This window comes from Amblyomma americanum, chromosome 3 (genome assembly GCF_052857255.1).
Source record: "Amblyomma americanum isolate KBUSLIRL-KWMA chromosome 3, ASM5285725v1, whole genome shotgun sequence".
Lineage (NCBI taxonomy): Eukaryota > Metazoa > Arthropoda > Arachnida > Ixodida > Ixodidae > Amblyomma > Amblyomma americanum.
Genome location: NC_135499.1, coordinates 1749020 through 1765451, shown reverse-complemented (window position 1 = coordinate 1765451; position 16432 = coordinate 1749020). Strand labels below are relative to the sequence as shown.

General features: G+C 49.8%; 1 protein-coding gene and 1 long non-coding RNA gene across 2 annotated transcripts in view; one reads left to right on the top strand and one right to left on the bottom strand.

The window, feature by feature from the left end:
* LOC144122836 (uncharacterized) overlaps positions 1-16432 on the top strand; it is a 160687-nt gene that overhangs the window by 134609 nt on the left and 9646 nt on the right. The window lies entirely within an intron of this gene.
* LOC144126296 (uncharacterized) lies at positions 2947-15043 on the bottom strand. The gene is made up of 4 exons (XM_077660388.1): positions 14868-15043; positions 13635-13736; positions 8215-8382; positions 2947-3289 (listed from the first exon to the last, which is right to left on the bottom strand). Exons 1-4 carry the CDS (start codon positions 15041-15043, stop codon positions 2947-2949), a joined length of 789 nt encoding a protein of 262 aa, XP_077516514.1.

The window sequence follows — 16432 nt, the reverse complement described above, 5'->3', positions numbered from 1 at the left end:
GTTTGTCAGTTGTATGCAAGCACATTTATTCAACAAGAGCAATTTTTTCTTCAGTAGAGTTAGTTCTTGGGCTAGTTGGTAGTATTCTTGATTCAAGCTCATAGTTTTTCAGCGCAACGGCACACAGCCAAAGAAAAGGAAGAAAATAAGGACGAACACAGCGCTGTGTTCGTCCTTCTTATCCTTCGTTTCTTTGATTGTGTGCCGTTGCGTTGAAAAACTATGAGCTTGAAGCAATTTTTCCATTCTGTTACATTTATCATTCACATACAACTTCAAAAATTTGTGCACAATTGCAGTATCTCACAAGAAACGATGTGCAGCAATAATTGGGAGTGAAAGTTTTGTTATACCGGCAATGATCATGAGGATGATGCAGATTGCTGGTCACTGGCCAAAGTGAAAAGATGAAAAGTAAAGATACCACCGGCCATCACCGAAATTCGTCGTTTTGTAAGCATCTCCGGCAGCCTCACTGGATTTCGCACGCATTTGCACTTCAACCTCAATTACCAGTCTTCTCAAGTTATACCGAAATCATTGCGTCTGAGGAAACCCGTCAAAACCCGCTTCGGTCTCCAGGTCGTTGCAAAGGCCGAACGTCAACTGCTTCAAGCACGGATACAAGAATGCAAGCTAACAAAGAAACGCCTGGAGACGGACTTGTTCTTCGCAAAACGCCAGCTGGAGTTCATCGCTCCGGAAATTCTCGCCAGCGTTCATTTAGTCGCCAACCAGGAAATGCGCAGAAGAGTGGAGAAGCACTCGAAATCACGAGAACAGAAGATGCAAGCGTTACTTGCTGAAAAAGAAACAGGCACTAGGTCAACAACGATCTTCGAAACAAAGAACCCATGTCATCTTGCAGTCTGAAACCTGCTGAGGCCAAGCTCAGCTGAGGTGCGACTCCTGGACAGATACGTTCAAGACGAAGTAAGGAAGAAGGTGGTAGGTGTGCTGTCTCGTATGAAGAAGACGTCACCAGACTACTCCCTGCCTCAAGATGAACGCAAGGCAATTCGTAGCCTACAGGCTAACGATTAAATTGCAATTCATCCTGCGGATAAAGGCAATGTTACGATAATCCTTGACTGCTCTTCGTATCAAGAAAAAATGGAAGCCTTGCTGCAGGACGACAATACCTATCGCCGACTACCAAAAGACCCCACGTCAAAAGTGCAGACATCTCTTCAGAAAATGCTTGCAAAAATCTTCGAGGGCCTTCCACCATCCATGAAACGCCTCTACGATAAGATGCTTTGTACGAACGGCTCGGCACCCGCCGTATACGGGCTTCCAAAGGTTCATAAAGAAGGCACCCCTCTACGCCCAATAGTAGACTTCAGGAGGTCTCCTGTGCACTCTCTGTCGCAGTACCTTCACGGTGTTTTGGCTCTACTGGTTGGAAAGACAGAAATGAACGTTAAGAACTCGTCCGATTTGATCGACAAGGTAAAAGCCATTGTCCCTGAATACAACGACATGCTCGTGTCTTTCGACGTCTGCTCACTGTTCACCAGCGTACCTGTCAATCTGGCCGTTGAAGCTTGCAGGCAACGTCTCGAAGATGAGGGCTCATGGCAAGATCGGACCCCTTTCGACGAAGCAGAGCTTTGCGAGCTATTGCGCTTCTATCTCGCTAACAACTATTTTACTTATAATGGCACCTTTTACCAGCAGACGTTCGGCACAGCAATGGGAGCAGCAATCTCGGTGACAGCGGCGAACATCACGATGGAAGTCATTGAAAACAAAGCCCTAACCACTTTCCAGCCGCGACCAAAAATATTTCTAAGGTATGTGGACGACTGTTTCTGTGTCCTAGAGCGCAAGCACATGGCCCTTTTTCTGGACCACCTGAACTCCATTGAACCCTCAATCAAGCTCACTTTTGAGGAAGAAATCGACGGCTGCCTCCCATTCCCGGACACCACGAGAACCCGTACTCCGACTGGCCTTGTATTTAATGTTTACAGCAAACCTACGCACACTGGAAGATGTTTACATGTGATTAAACTTTAGTTGAGAGTCAGCGCTTGTTCCTGTGTATTCTTCGTCTAGTCCCCGTTTGTTCGCGCTGTTTTTTTGCTTTACATTTCAGTTCTGTGCACCGAGTCGCTCACAAACGGTTTGTCTCCCTGATCACCCGTGCCAGACAGGTCTGCAGTCAAGATGCCAATCTAAAGAGCGAAATGAAAAAAATAGAGTCTGATCTTCGAAGAAACGGCTACCCTCTTTCCTTCATCAGGAACACCTAAAGAAGAATGCCAGCGAATCAGCCTGCCTCCGTAGAAAGCGAGAGCATAGAAAAACCAAAAGAAAAACGAGCTGCTGTCCCATACGTAGCGGGAATTAGCTAAGCGTTTGCACGTATTTTCCGCAAGCATGGCGTCAACATCGCGCACGTCCCCGCTGGCAAGGTGCGAACAGAACTGGTGAATGTGAAGGACAAGCTCCATCGTGAAAGATTTCCAGGTGTTGTGTATGAGATGGACTGCGCTGATTGCTCATCAATATATATCGGTGAAACAAAGGACTTCAGGAGACGCCTGAGAGAGCACCAGAACGACGTCCGATACCAGAAAGCAGCATCTAACGCCATCGCCGAGCATGTGCAAGAATCCGGCCACGAGATTAACTGGGATCAAGTAATGATATTGACAACAGAGAAGAACACATCAGCACGGCAGAATCTTGAGTCCCTTATCATACAGACATCGTCTAACACATTAAACAGGAACGACGGAACCCTACATACTATATATGCTAAATAATTAAAAACGCTACTGGGTGCTACAAAAGAACTGATCCGTGCGCCGATTGCTTCATATGAACAAGGGAGCCGTAGTGCTCCCGAAACGTCTTTTCATCTTTTGACTTTGGCCAGTGAGCAGCAATCTGCACCACAATGATTCCTGATCAGACGGCATGCCGTGAAACCCTCGACTAGATCATGAGGATGTCGTCCAATTGCCCAACCATGTTCCACGGCACTTTTGTTGCCAGGATCTTAAACGTTTTCATCAGTTGGATTGCACGTTCGACATGCACCCTGGCCGAAGCAATTTTCTGGGTTCGAAGAGCTTCCCCCTTAGACAGCTGCTTCTTTTGTTTCTTGAACGGAGGCCTGATAAGGTCAATGAGATAGTGTGCACAAATTTCGTCGATTAGAAACCCACGATCAGCCATTATTGCATCTGATATTGGCTCAAGTGCATCAATCAGGCCACTTTGTTCGAATATGGCCTTGTCGGATGCGCGTCCCCCATAGCATTCGCTTATGTAAGCTGTAAGGCGGGGGTTTATTTAAAGGAGCTGGGAGGAAGGGAGCAGCGGCGAGAACAATCCGTGGGCAACCAGGTCGGGCACAGACACACGTGGCGATCGCAATACGGCTGACGCGCAGGGCCATCTTCATTTTCTTGAGTCCTCTGCTTTGTCTGGGTCATCATCTTCACAATCACCCCCGGGGCGAAGAGGAACCATCCTGGCGACTTACGGCGACTGCAATATGGAGGGGTTGTAGTAAGGCTTGAGACGCTGGATGTGAACTATCTCGCGGCCGGGGCGGCGGAGATCGGGAGATGGCGTGAGGGGTTCGACGACGTAATTAACTGGAGATGTGCGCTCCAGGACACGGTAGGGGCCGTGATACTTGGCGAGAAATTTTGAGGAGAGTCCAGGAGTACTTGATGGTATCCAGAGCCACACAAGCGCTCCAGGAGAGAACTGCGATGTAGTGTGAGCGTTGTCGTGGCGGAATTTCTGGCGAGACTGGGCGTCAGTTGTGAGTGACCGGGCGATTTGGTGACAATCTTCGGCATGTTGCGCGGCTTCGGAAACAGGGGTATATTCGGAGGCGTCAGGTTGGTAAGGCAGAATGGTGTCTATTATAGCAGATGGATGACGGCCGTAAAGAAGAAAGAAGGAAGAGAAGCCAGTAGTGGACTGCTGGGAGGTGTTGTAGGCGAAAGTCACATAAGGGAGGATGAGATCCCAATTCGAGTGGTTGGATGCGACATACATAGAGAGCATGTCCCCGAGGGTGCGGTTAAATCGCTCGGTGAGGCCGTTGGTCTGCGGATGATAGGCGGAGGTGGTACGATGAATTATGTTGCACTGGCGGAGCAGGGCGGTGACGACATCGGACAAAAAGGCGCGTCCGCGGTCGCTAAGCAGATCACGAGGTGCACCGTGACGAAGGACGAAACGTTGCAAAAGAAGGAGGCAACGTCTGTCGCTGTGGCAGACGGATGAGCGGCGGTTTTGGCATATCTCGTGAGATGATCAACCGCAACGATAGCCCAATGGTTGCCGGACGCAGTGTACGGGAGCGGGCCGTAGAAATCAATGCCGATACGGTCGAAAGGGCGTGGTGGTCAAGGGAGTGGCTGCAACTCTCCAGCAGATCGATGAGGAGATGGCTTGCGACGCTGTCAGGCGAGATAGGCGCGCACGTATTTAAGTACGAAGGTGTACATGCCGCGCCAGAAATAGCGCAGCCGGATGCGGGTGTATGTCTTGAAAACTCTCGCGTGACTGGATTGTGGGCCAGCGTGGAAATAGGCGCATATGTTCGTGCGCAGGTGGCGAAGAATAACGAGTGGCCACTTGCGGCCGTCGGTGCTGTAGTTCCCGCGATAGAGGTTATCGCGAATCACGAAGTGGGAAGCATGGCGGCGGAGAGCACGGGATGGAGAAGCAGCCGTGGGGTTGGAGAGAAAGTCGAGAAGAGAAGCGATCCAGGGGTCAGTACGTTGCGCTGAGGGCATGTCGCTGATGTGAAGGGACGACGGGAAGACGTCAGAGGTGGAAAGGCGGACGATCTCGGCTGGAAGTCGGCAGCGGGACAGGGCATCAGCGTCTTGATGCTTGCGGCAGGAACGATAGACCACGCGGATGTCATATTCTTGCAGGCGAAGAGCCCACCTGGCAAGGCGGCCGGATGGGTCTTTCAAGGATGGTCCGTCACAACGTCAAAAGAGCGGCCATAGAGGTACGGGCGGAATTTGGCAAGGGCGCATACGATGGCCAAACCCTCTTTAACACTGACGGAGTAATTACTTTCAGCCTTCGTAAGTGCGCGGCTTGCGTAGGCAACAACGTATTCATCAAAACCACAGATGCGCTGGGAGAGTACGGCGCCGAGGCCGACACCACTGGCGTCCGTGTGGACCTCGGTAGGAGCGGTCGAGTCGAAATGGCGCAGTATGGGCGGCGCTGTAGGATGCGGCGCAAGGTTTTATACGCATCGTCGCACGCCGGAGACCACATCGATAAGTCGGAACGGCCGGACAGTTGTGTTAAAGGCGCAGCAATCGAAGCAAATTTGCGAATAAACCTCCGAAAGTAAGAGCACAGACCTAACAAGCTGCGCAAGTATTTGATGGAAGTGGGTTTGGGAAAGTCTGGGACAGCGCAAAGTTTAGCTGGGTCGGGACGAACGCCTTGCTTAGAGACAACGTGTCCTAAAATTGTCAGCTGACGCGCAGCAAAACGGCATTCCTTCAAGTTGAGCTGCAGGCCAGCGTCAGAGAGGCAGGTCAAAACGTGCTTCAGTCCAGAGCGTCATCTATGCCGGGGAGCGGATAGACATCCTTGCGCGTTATCTTATTAAGGCGGCGGTAATCGACACAGAAGCGTATGGAGCCATCTTTATTTTTCACAAGGACCACAGGCGATGCACAATGGCTACTTGAGGGCTGAATGACGCCGTTTTGAAGCATTTGGTCGACTTGCTCTGTAATCGTCTGGTGCTCGGTCGGAGACACACAATAGGGGCGCTGCCGCAGCGGCGCGTGGGCACCAGTGTCGATGCGATGGGTGACGTTGGAAGTTCGGCCCAAGGAAGTTTGGTGAGCGTCGAAGGAAGAGCGAAATTGATAAAGGAGGGCGAGAAGCTGTGTTCTTTGCGGCGGGGGAAGATCGGCGTCGATGGAGCGCAAGAAGAATTCGGTAGAAGAGCGATCTGGCGTAGAGGCAGGAGGGCTGAGCGCGTTTATGGCTAGGAGCGGTGTATCGTCGGTCTCCTCGCGGATGAGCAGAGATGCGATGGGCTGCACACTGCCGAGGCATTCACCAAGGCGCAGAGCGGTAGGGCAGGAAAACGGGTTAGAAACCAAAAGTATTGAAAGGCCAGCGGAAACAGTCAGTACGGCGTATGGCAGAGGGAGATACTTGCGGTGCAGAAAAGTAGGGCCTGGAGTAAAGAGGACAGTGTCGTCACCGATAGAGTCACAAGACAAGTGTACAAGAACGGAAGAGCACTGGGGAATGTCGATGTCTTCGGCGGCGAGGGCTTTAACACAGGCAACAGGAGGAGTAGCGTCCAGAAAAGGATAGGACAGAGAAGAGAACCCGACTTCCGCTCGAGCACAGTCCATGATAGCTTCATGGGAGGGGAGTAAATCCCAGCCCAGAATAACAGGATGGGAACAGGAAGGCAGCACGACGAATTCTATCGTGTAGAGGGAGTCCTGAATCGCAACTCGAGCGGTACACGCTGCGGACGGCTTGATGTGCTCAGCACTGGCCCTACGCAGCGACAGTCCAGCAATCGGCATCTTTACCGTCTTCAACGAACTACAAAACTGTTCGTCCATAACAGAAATCGCAGCACCGGTGTCCACAAAGGCCAAGACAGTAATGCCCTCAACAGAAATTTCGATCAGATTAGCAGGGGACATGTGAGGTCTTGGAAAGTTCGACGGGGACGCAGTTCTCGCCTCAGGAACTGCGGCACCCAGTTTTCCTCCTGAGGGAGATTGAGGCGACGTCGCATAGGAGAAACGGAGCGGCGCCTCGGTGAAGGTGAACGGCGTCTAGAAAGGGCTGAACGGTCAGGAGACGGCGGCTCAGCAGATCCAGAGTACTGGCTCGTGGAAGGCCAGTACGCGGGAGCTGGAGGAGGTGGCGCGTAGACTGGGAAACGGCGGCGGCAAAGCCTGGCCACATGACCAGGCAAGCCGCAATTGTAGCAGATAGGCCGGTTGTCGATGGTGCGCCAGGGATTGCTGACTCGCGGAGCCGGCCGAAGAGAAGGAGCCACCACTCGCGCAGGTGTTGGAGGCAAATCATAGGTAGGCGGTCGAGGTCTGGCGATGACGTCCGCGTATGTCAGCGGAGCGGCCATAGGGAGCGGCGTCTGGGCGACAACGTCGGCATATGTCAGTGGAGCGGCGACAGGTGGTGGCGGATGGGCGGGTGGAAGAGCCTCGGCAACCTGCTCTTGGATGGCGTGTCGAAGGGCCGGCGCCAAATCTGGAGCTTGCCCTGTAGGGTTCGGCAGAAGAGAAAGCTGACGCGCCACCTCTTCCCGAACAAAGTCTTTGATTTGTTGCAGCAGCGATGAGGTGTCAGGTGCTGGTGTCAGTACAGCAAGCGACTCAAGCTGTCGAGGGTGCTGTCGAGTCAGGAGCATCTGCTTCCGCAGCTCCTCGAAGCTTTGACAGAGGGTTACGACTTCAGCAACGGTGCGCAAGTCGCGCGCTACCAGCATCTGAAAGGCGTCGTCGTCAACACCCTTCAAAATGTGTTTAATCTTGTCAGCTTCTGACATGTTGAGGTTGACACGCTTGCATAGGTCCATGACGTCTTCTATGTAACTGGTAAAGCTTTCGCCGACCTGCTGAGACCGTTCACGCAAGCGTTGTTCGGAGCGGAGTTTCCGAACAGCAGGACGACAAAACACTTCGGAGAAGGTTGTCTTTAAAGCAGACCAGGTGCGGATGTCCACCTCGTGGTTCCGATACCCCAGGTTAGCCACGCCGGTGAGATAAAAAATTACGTTATTTAGTTTGGTGGCATCGTCCCATTTGTTGTAAAGGCTCACCCTCTCGTAAGACGTGAGCCAATCTTCGACATCCTGCTCATCAGTCCCACTGAAGATGGCCGGGTCCCGTTGGAGAAGGGAGCCGGCGCAGGTAACAGCTGGGCCCACTTGCACGGCTTGATGTTGAACGTCGTGAGGCATCGCAGGTGGCGGGAGAGTACGGTTGCGCAATTACAGGGCTGTTACCCGGCTCCTCCACCAAATGTAAAGCGGGGGTTTATTTAAAAGAGCTGGGAGGAAGGGAGCAGCGGCGAGAACAATCCGTGGGCAACCAGGTCGGGCACAGACACGTGGCGATAGCAATACGGCTGACGCGCAGGGCCATCTTCTTCGTTTTCACAAGTCACCGGCTTTGTCTGGGTCATCACCTTCTTCTCAAAGTAATCATGCCAGCTGGAGTGACAGCTACCATGTAAATAGCTGTAAATCCCCCGTCGTATTGTGAATACACTCTCAGTGCACACTGCAAACAGTTGGGCTGCCCCAAAGCTATCTCGGTGTAGTCGACAACAACTCTTACATTACTGAACTGCTTGAACAGCTTTGGCAAGTGTTAAGCAATTTCCTTTTTTGAGGGGAGCATGAAAACAGAGCTTAGAACTTCAGAAAATACCTGCACTGTTTCTGCAATGATGCTGCTGCATTTTGTTATTGTGGAGTCAAACAAATGCCTGAGGAAGGCGGTTGATATATTATGCTTTAACTTCATCAACGTTAAAGCAATCCCCTCTTTCGCGGACATGTGCTGTCAACCAGACAGTGGGCGTAAATTTTTGTAGCACTCGACGAGTGCGTTCAGAACTGCTTCTGACGGCAGCCCTGTGAATGTACTTACATTTTTGTCACTTATGTCTGCAAACCGTTTTGGAAATCCTCCAGATTTCACTTGCACTGCTTTGTTTTCTGTACAGCGCTTAAGGGAGCCTAATTCCAGGAGGATGCCTGCTATATCTTTTTCTTGCTCCGAGTGCTTGGTCAGAAATTGTGGCGCTTGAACTTTAGTTGTGCACGAAGAATCCTATTGGAAAAAAGAAGTGGCAATCACATCGCTTAGTAAAGCAAGTTTTGCTTTACACAACACATTTACATATTGGAAAACAAGACAGTTGTAGCGTTCATGCTAATGCATGTAGTTATTGCATCAATAAAAAAAGTGTCGAGTGAACTGTGAACCCACTGTATTCTCTGCGTCTTCGCTGCTCAGAACCATTGGGAAACTGTGCTCTATCTCTCCGTTGCACAGAACCATGGGGGAACTGGAGCCACATGTCAGACTGGAGCCCTGAAAGAAAAGTTTGGTCTTAAGATAAAGTGATTTGCTTCACAAGTAAAACAGAATGAATGGCAAGCTGCCCATGCCATTAAGGTTTGGTTTATGGTTTATGAGGGTTTAACGTCCCAAAGCGACTCAGGCTATGAGGGACGCCGTAGTGAAGGGCTCCGGAAATTGCGACCACCGCGGGTTCTTTGACGTGCACTGACATCGCACAGTACACGGGCCTCCAGATTTTCGCCTCCATCGAAATTCGACCGCCGCGGCCGGGATCGAACCCGCGCCTTTCGGGCCAGCAGCCGAGCGCCATAACCACTCAGCCACCGCGGCGGCCCATGCCATTAAGATTGAGGTGCAGTGCATTTGGCAAGTATACTTAGATAGTGAATGGCAGTTTACTAGTTTCTCTTGCTGTATATTGCTAGTACTTGCTATGGGGCAGAAACACTGAGGCTATTGAAAGAGGTTGAGCTTAATGCGACAAGGTATGGAAAGCAAAATGATAAATATAGCGTTCTGAGACTGGATGGGAGCAGAGTGGGACAGGGAATAAACACGCGTTAATCATATTCTAGTCAAAAGCAAGAAGCACTGGCCACTGGCAAGGCATGTAATGCAAAGGTAAGATATCTGATGGTCGTTAAAGAGGGCAACTGACTGGATTCCAAGAGAAGACAAGCACAGCATGGAGGCAGCAGAAAGTCTGGTGGGTGGACGAGATTATGAAGTCTGCAGGTGTAAGATGGCTACAGCTGACACAAGACAGTGTTAATTGGAGAAATATGAAAGAGGACTTTGTTCTGCAGTGGGCGTAGTTAGGGTGATGATGAATGATGGTAAATACCGTGCTGGTGCTAGCCAATATGCCAGAAAAAATCTATGCTTTCTCGGGTGACGGTTAACAGGGCTGTGTGACTGGTTCAGCCTGGAACATTTGCAGTAATAAAAAGAATCATCTTGCAGTGCCACTGTTTGCTTGGAACAATACTCCACACAAACATATGGCACCTGGGCAGAGCGTCCGGCACGTCGTGCAAGCCTAGCCGACGACAACTACTTGATGCGGACAGCCTTGTTTTCGCCGTGTGTTCATTGTTTTGGAAGATTATCTGTTGGTAGAGCTGTTTTCTTAAGGCATTTTCGTTGGCACTTGAGCTCTGAGAAATAAAACAATCACTTTTATGTCTTGTGGCTTTTCTCAAGTGGGTAAAATGGTGATTGGAGATGATGGCCATCGACCATGGAAACAACGAATTTTCAATCACGTTTAAGAGACAAACTCTAAACAATACAGATGGCTACCTCCTATCCCTGTGGTAGAAACTATTCGGAGCCCTCCCCTATGATGTCCGTCGTAGCTCATGTGCACCTTTTTAAAACCCACATACCATAACTGCTGTTCATACAAATGAGGATAGCAAATAGCAAACAGAGTTTGGCGTAGCCATTTGTGCTTGCTATATATTTGAAGTGTACAGTAATGAGCAACCTTTTCTGGAAGACTCGAGCAGTGTACTGTGTAGTAAATGAACTGATTTTTTATGCAGCTGCTTTGCTGGGGCCAGGGTACGTACTTGTGCCTGCACAGTTTATACTTCCTGAATTTTTCGCATGCGGCAACTCAAATGGAACGAGGACAGAACTAACGAATTCATTGGGGCATTCACCAGGCTGCCTTGGAATTGTTAAGTTTTTGAACTCAGTTAAGCAGCTCCCTTACTGGGATTTATATGACGATCGAACTTTGATCAGAGGTCGGCTCACTTGAGCAGAGCACTCGAACGGCGTGTTGCAGAGCAAATTCGGCTAAAACTTTACACAGCTGCTTCGCTATAGGGGCAACCCACCGTGTTGGCTCAGTGCCTTGGCGTTCTACTACTGATCCCAAAACAGCATGGTCGAATCCCGACCGCGGCGGCCGTATTTCTATGCGAGGTGAAATACAAAAACACCCATGCGCTTTAACATGTGGGTGCGCGTTGAAGAACAGCGTTAAAGAGTGGTATAAATTAATTTGCAGCCTTCTCTTACAGCCCACGTGTCGCTTAGGGACGTTAAACCCGACATATATCGCTAAGGACAAGGCGCTTTTGCGCCTGTGCGGTTAGCTTATCGGCTGCGCTCGAGAGCAAGGTATGTGCTTTGGAATTTCACCTCATTTACTTCGCACAAAACAGCTTGAGCTCTCTAAACAAATCTGGTCACACCTGTACGCACAGAATTACACCGCACGTTTGGACAACGGCCGGCATTGGTATAATAATCTAGTACACCATAGCAATGGGGCAGTGCACGCCGCCTTCGCCCAGAATTTTGCGAAGAAAACGCCTCTTCGGCTCCGTGTTCTTCGCTGCTGGCCCGAAAATCTACAAACGAATACACAACTTGAGGCGGTGTTACTCCATTGTCGCCCCGGCGAACACACTACACAATCGAAGGGATCCCAGAGTCACCAAAAGCGGCACAATTGCAATCATTCTCAGTGAGCACCTCCCACGTCAGCACGCACGTATCGAACTCGCAAACTTTAGTATGCTAACAGTATTTCGCTACTCATCTCGGAAAAAGAAGTCGTGCTGAGTAAAGTGGCGGGAGCAGACAACCATCGTTGCTGATACCTGCTTCCCGATACGGAGCCTTGTTATCCACATTGCTCTGCGTCGCGGATCGTCCTCGCACGAAGGGAACTTATGGAAAGAGATTGAACCGTCTTGACACCTTGCCGACACTCACTGCGGGACACAGCAATGCTGCTTAGATTTCTTTTTCTTCGCCGCTGGCCGCTCCATTGTGCTTCTCTGCGTTGTGCAAGCGGCCACCGTCTGCTTCGCACCCTCACTCGGTTGTTTCGAGCGCCTGCCGCTAGGCGTCGCATTGAATGCTGGACTTGCGAATATAGACGCTTTACAGCGCCGTATCATGGGGGCTGCCATCTTTGGTCACGTGAGCACGCCGCCATTGCACGCCTCCTGACTGCTCCGAGCGCGCCTCGTCGCGACGGCTGCCGCGTCTGATGGTTCGGTTCCAACAGGCTGTGTTTCGGCTGATACGGTTGTAAAATAGTGGGAAGGAGACAGTATGGTTTGCCCAAAGATTCGAGGGGCACGTGAGAACTCTAATTTGATCTCTTGTGGCCTTGAAAACGGTGTCCGGTTTCATAGCCAGCCAATGGATCGATTTCCTGATACTTGTCTTTGCGTCCGCAGAAGGCTTTGCTGAATGTTTTTTTATTGTTATTATCTTAAACGGCAAGGTTTAATGCTTCTGCGGCAGCGCAGGTCGTTGTAGTATTCTGTGCATGCACGCAGACACCGCTCTAAAACGCTCGCATGCACATCGTACGCATTTGTTTACAGCCTGTTAACGGTGCTTAGGAAACCGAAAATATTTTCTATTGGTTTGTTAAGCACACAAAGGTGACAAAAATAAATAGACACACAAATGTTAACTACCATGTATAGCAGTACCATTCATCAAGCAGCCTTCACAATCTGGCGCGCAATCGTTTCGAAGGATTATGCCATATAATTGTTATAACGCGCACAGCAACGCATTCACACTACACGAAGTTCATAATTATGTCAGTCTCACATATGAAATTGCGGTACGCTCCACTCTCGATATGCGGACATGAAAATGCTCGAGGTCTCGTTGGTGGTAAGTAATCAGCTTCTCTCTGAGCGCTGGCCTGCGGGGTAACATTTAGTGGCTGTCTCGCATGGACCGCGAGGAAGTGGCAATCATCCAGCCCAGCAGCCGTAACGCAAATGCTGTATTCCGAATCTGGTCCACGAAAAGCGCTCTACTTGGAGCGAAGTTCAAGAGTAGCACCAAGACGGCATACAATACACGGACGGTAAGCGTTGTCCGTTCGTACGGCTGTGCAGCGCACGATCTACAGTAGCGGCATGTAGGAGCATAAGTCGTCCTTCTTTTCCGTACCTGATCTGGCCTCCGGCGCTGCTGTTACTACAATTGCCGAACACCTTAACTTACGAGCAATGGGGCCTCACTACACACGTAGGCGCAACTGCACAGCAACTGAAAGCACGAAGTGACGGTTTCGGTGGCGGAACACTTTGATCATGAAGCAATGTTGCGCACTTACCCTCGCAGATTTTCCAAGATCGTAACCTTTCTTTCTATATTGGCCATCTAGCACTGGCGGACGTGTTTGTCGCGTTCGCCCGTTCGGAAATGATGCATGGCAAACGGGCGCGAACAGGGGCAGTACTTCCTTGTGCAGTTCGGTTCCGTGAGGCTCGCAAACGATCGCATCCTGCACCTTTAACTCTCTGTCGCAATTCTTGCAATCCACAATAAAGCACGTATTTCCTCTGCCTTTCCCCATCTTCGCAGAAAGAACACTTCGGCAGCCACCCGCGATATTTCCATTACTGCATCGAGGCGTACACTCCGGCGACTTACGAGGTGCGTAATGGCGCCGTGTTCCGAGCGTGTCTGTGGCGCCATCTGGTCTCAAACGGAAGAACTGCGCGCTGTAAACGGTCTATACACCGAGTGGCTCACAGCATGAGGAAGGTTGCTGGCCGGTTCGACGTTCCTGTCGTTTTTTCCGCGCCCAAAAAGTTGAGCGGGTTGTGCTCGCGGATCGGCCAGAAGAAGAAAGCCCTGTGCGAAAAGAGGCACGGCAAGCAATTCGTATCCTGTGCTGTCGGAGTGGTGTATGAAATCCCACTGACGTGTGAAAGGGTCTAAATAGGCCAGACGGGTCGCTGCATTAACGAGAGAGCACGGGAGCATGAGAAATCGTTAGAAAACGGAAGCGGGTCGAATTTTCCTCCCCATTTGTAACGATTTCCAGTGTGAGCGCGCTAGCCAAGGCTTAACGGAATACGTATTCTGGACAGGAGTCGCGATCAGGTGGCACGTGTAATTCTTAATGCATTTATGATTTAAAAGAAGGGAAACGCTTGTGCTAGCGACTCTTCGATATCCCTCCGTAGAAATGAAGTTTCCTTTCTTGATAGTTTTTCGACATATCAGCCCTCCATTTCTAGAGGCCGTCTGTTTTGTTTGTTTGTTGTATTTTAAATTTTTTTCTTCAGGTGGGTTGCCAATTTTTGTTATTGGGTTTCCTCTTTTTCGTGTTTGTTGGTTTTTGGTTTCTGACTGCTTTTACTTCATATGTTCGACTCTGCTTTTGCTACAATTGTTATTTGTTATTGGTTGTTTACTTTTTATTTTATTTTCGGTTTTTCGGTTTATGACTGCTTTTGCTTCACATGTATGACTCTGCTTTTGCTACGAGCGTTTGACACTGCTTTTGCTAAGAGCTGGCCCCCTCCTTTTAGTTTTTAATTCCTTTTATCATAATCTGTCAGTTTATCTGCAGGGGTTAAATTTTCTTGTCTGTTATCACGATGTTGCTGCTTTTTTCCACGTGCTGGGTTCGGAGCGATAAAGCGAGGAGTCTTATGCTTGAGCTGAATGTTTAAATAGGCCACATTTCTGTGCAATAAACAGTTGGTAGAGAGCGCATGTGGCGTCTCTTTGTTGTTAGTGTCCTTGTTGCGCCGCCGCTCATTTTATCATTTGAACGAAAACATATTCGACGGAAGTCCGTCTGGTTGGGTTCTTGAGATAGTTGAGAGAAAACTGACGCCAACCAATATTTCTAACTTTACCCAACGTTTCGGGACCAGCTCGGTCCCCTCCTTCAGGGGTGACTATGTGCCAGCAGCAGAGGGTTGCTTCCTTCGCTCTCCCTTTGTTAGGACGTGGAGCATTGCACTAACGTACGCGAAGTGCAGCGTTGCTGGAATCCTATTCATCGCCGCCTGTGTGAGCCGGTTGTTCCATGACTCAAAATGTCGCCTCTTGAACGCATTTGGCTCCATGGCCAAGACGCCCACCTCCTCGAAGGCTATCCGGTGGTCGGCGCGCTCGCTGTGTTCGGTGAGGGGGTTGGATGCCATTAGCCGGATGCCATTTTTGTGCTGCCTTGATCTTTGGTACAGGTTTTTTGTTTCGCCGATGTATGAAGCGAAACATACATCGGCGAAGCAATAAACCTCCACCAAAGAAAGCCCTCAAGTGTAATAAAGGTGCTGTCGCGAAAAAGGTGGGAGTCAGATAGAGCATGCCTATTAAAAATCTATCGCTCTCTGGTGTGCTCCAAGCTAGCCTGTGGGTGCATAGCATACGGCTCAGCAAGAGCATCCTACCGCAAACGACTGGACTCTTTTCCTAATCTTGGTCTGCGCCTATCAACTGGAGCATGTAGTACATCCCCGGTAAACAGTCTTCACGTTGAACCTAATGAGCCCGCACTAGAGGATAGAAGAGACACACTTGCTTGTGCATACTTCCTAAAAACCCGTTCTCTTAAACATCTCTGCCACTACATTGGTCCCAAGTGCCCATCTAAAAGGTTATTCAACAACAAATTAAAATTTATCAGCACACTTATATTGCTGCTCGTCGCGATATGCTTGCGGCCTATAGGGCGCTGGGCATACTACCAGGCTCCCTCAAGACGCTATTGTGGCCGCAGGGCAGTGCGCGCACTCGTGAGCGAACCTTGGCGAGCCTCTGTGCATTCCTCGAACACACGGGCTTGACGTCCCGTCTGTTATTCGTCAGGCAGTTACACGCAGTGACCGAATGCTCCGCGAGTTCTACCTTGGACGATTAACAACTGGGCGCCCCACTCCAGTTGTAGCCAACACAGTGCTGTGCGCGTGTGTGATTTAATTACTCTAAAATGAAGTAATCATGCGCGCAACATGGACACATTTCTTATTGTGTAAATAGTTTGTATATACTACTTCTCTCCCCATCCTCTCTTCCTGTCCCTTCACCTATTTCATTTCATTTCTCCATTCTGCCTGCTATCCTTTATTTCCGCCCCAGCTCAGGTGCTTCAGTATCGATGGCAGATGCCGGGGCTAGAAAAAAACTTTCCCCTTCTTTTTACTATTATTTTAAGAAAAAGAACCACTACCATCACCACCATAAATGCGAAGAGCTAGCAGTAGTAGATGTCACACCGAATATTGCACAAAGATATGAATATTTGCCACCATGGTACAGCCCCCCTTCAGTATGTGACTTCACGCTGATGCACATATACAGAAAGAAAATGCCACACGAGCTTACACTACACTAATTCTTTGCAATACAAGAAAAAATATTACATCTAAACTAAATTTTACACTGATGGTTCAAAAACAAGAAGTCATGTTGGAAGGGCAGTAATTCAAGGAAAAAATGAAGAAATGATACGACTGCCACAGTATGCATCGTTTTTTGCTGCTGAGTGTCATGCCATCTTTGTAGCTGTAAAGGAAGAAGTTAAAAAAACA

Bases quoted from the DNA above. Each gene is read 5' to 3' on its own strand.
- LOC144126296 (XM_077660388.1), bottom strand. From the start codon at position 15,043: ATGGCATCCAACCCCCTCACCGAACACAGCGAGCGCGCCGACCACCGG. The intron at 13,737-14,867 runs GTACGTTAGTGC...CTTTTCGCACAG, and splicing joins CCAGCAACGCTGCACTTCGC to GGCTTTCTTCTTCTGGCCGA. The intron at 8,383-13,634 runs GTGAGCCACTCG...AATTGCTTAACA, and splicing joins CCAGCAACCTTCCTCATGCT to CTTGCCAAAGCTGTTCAAGC.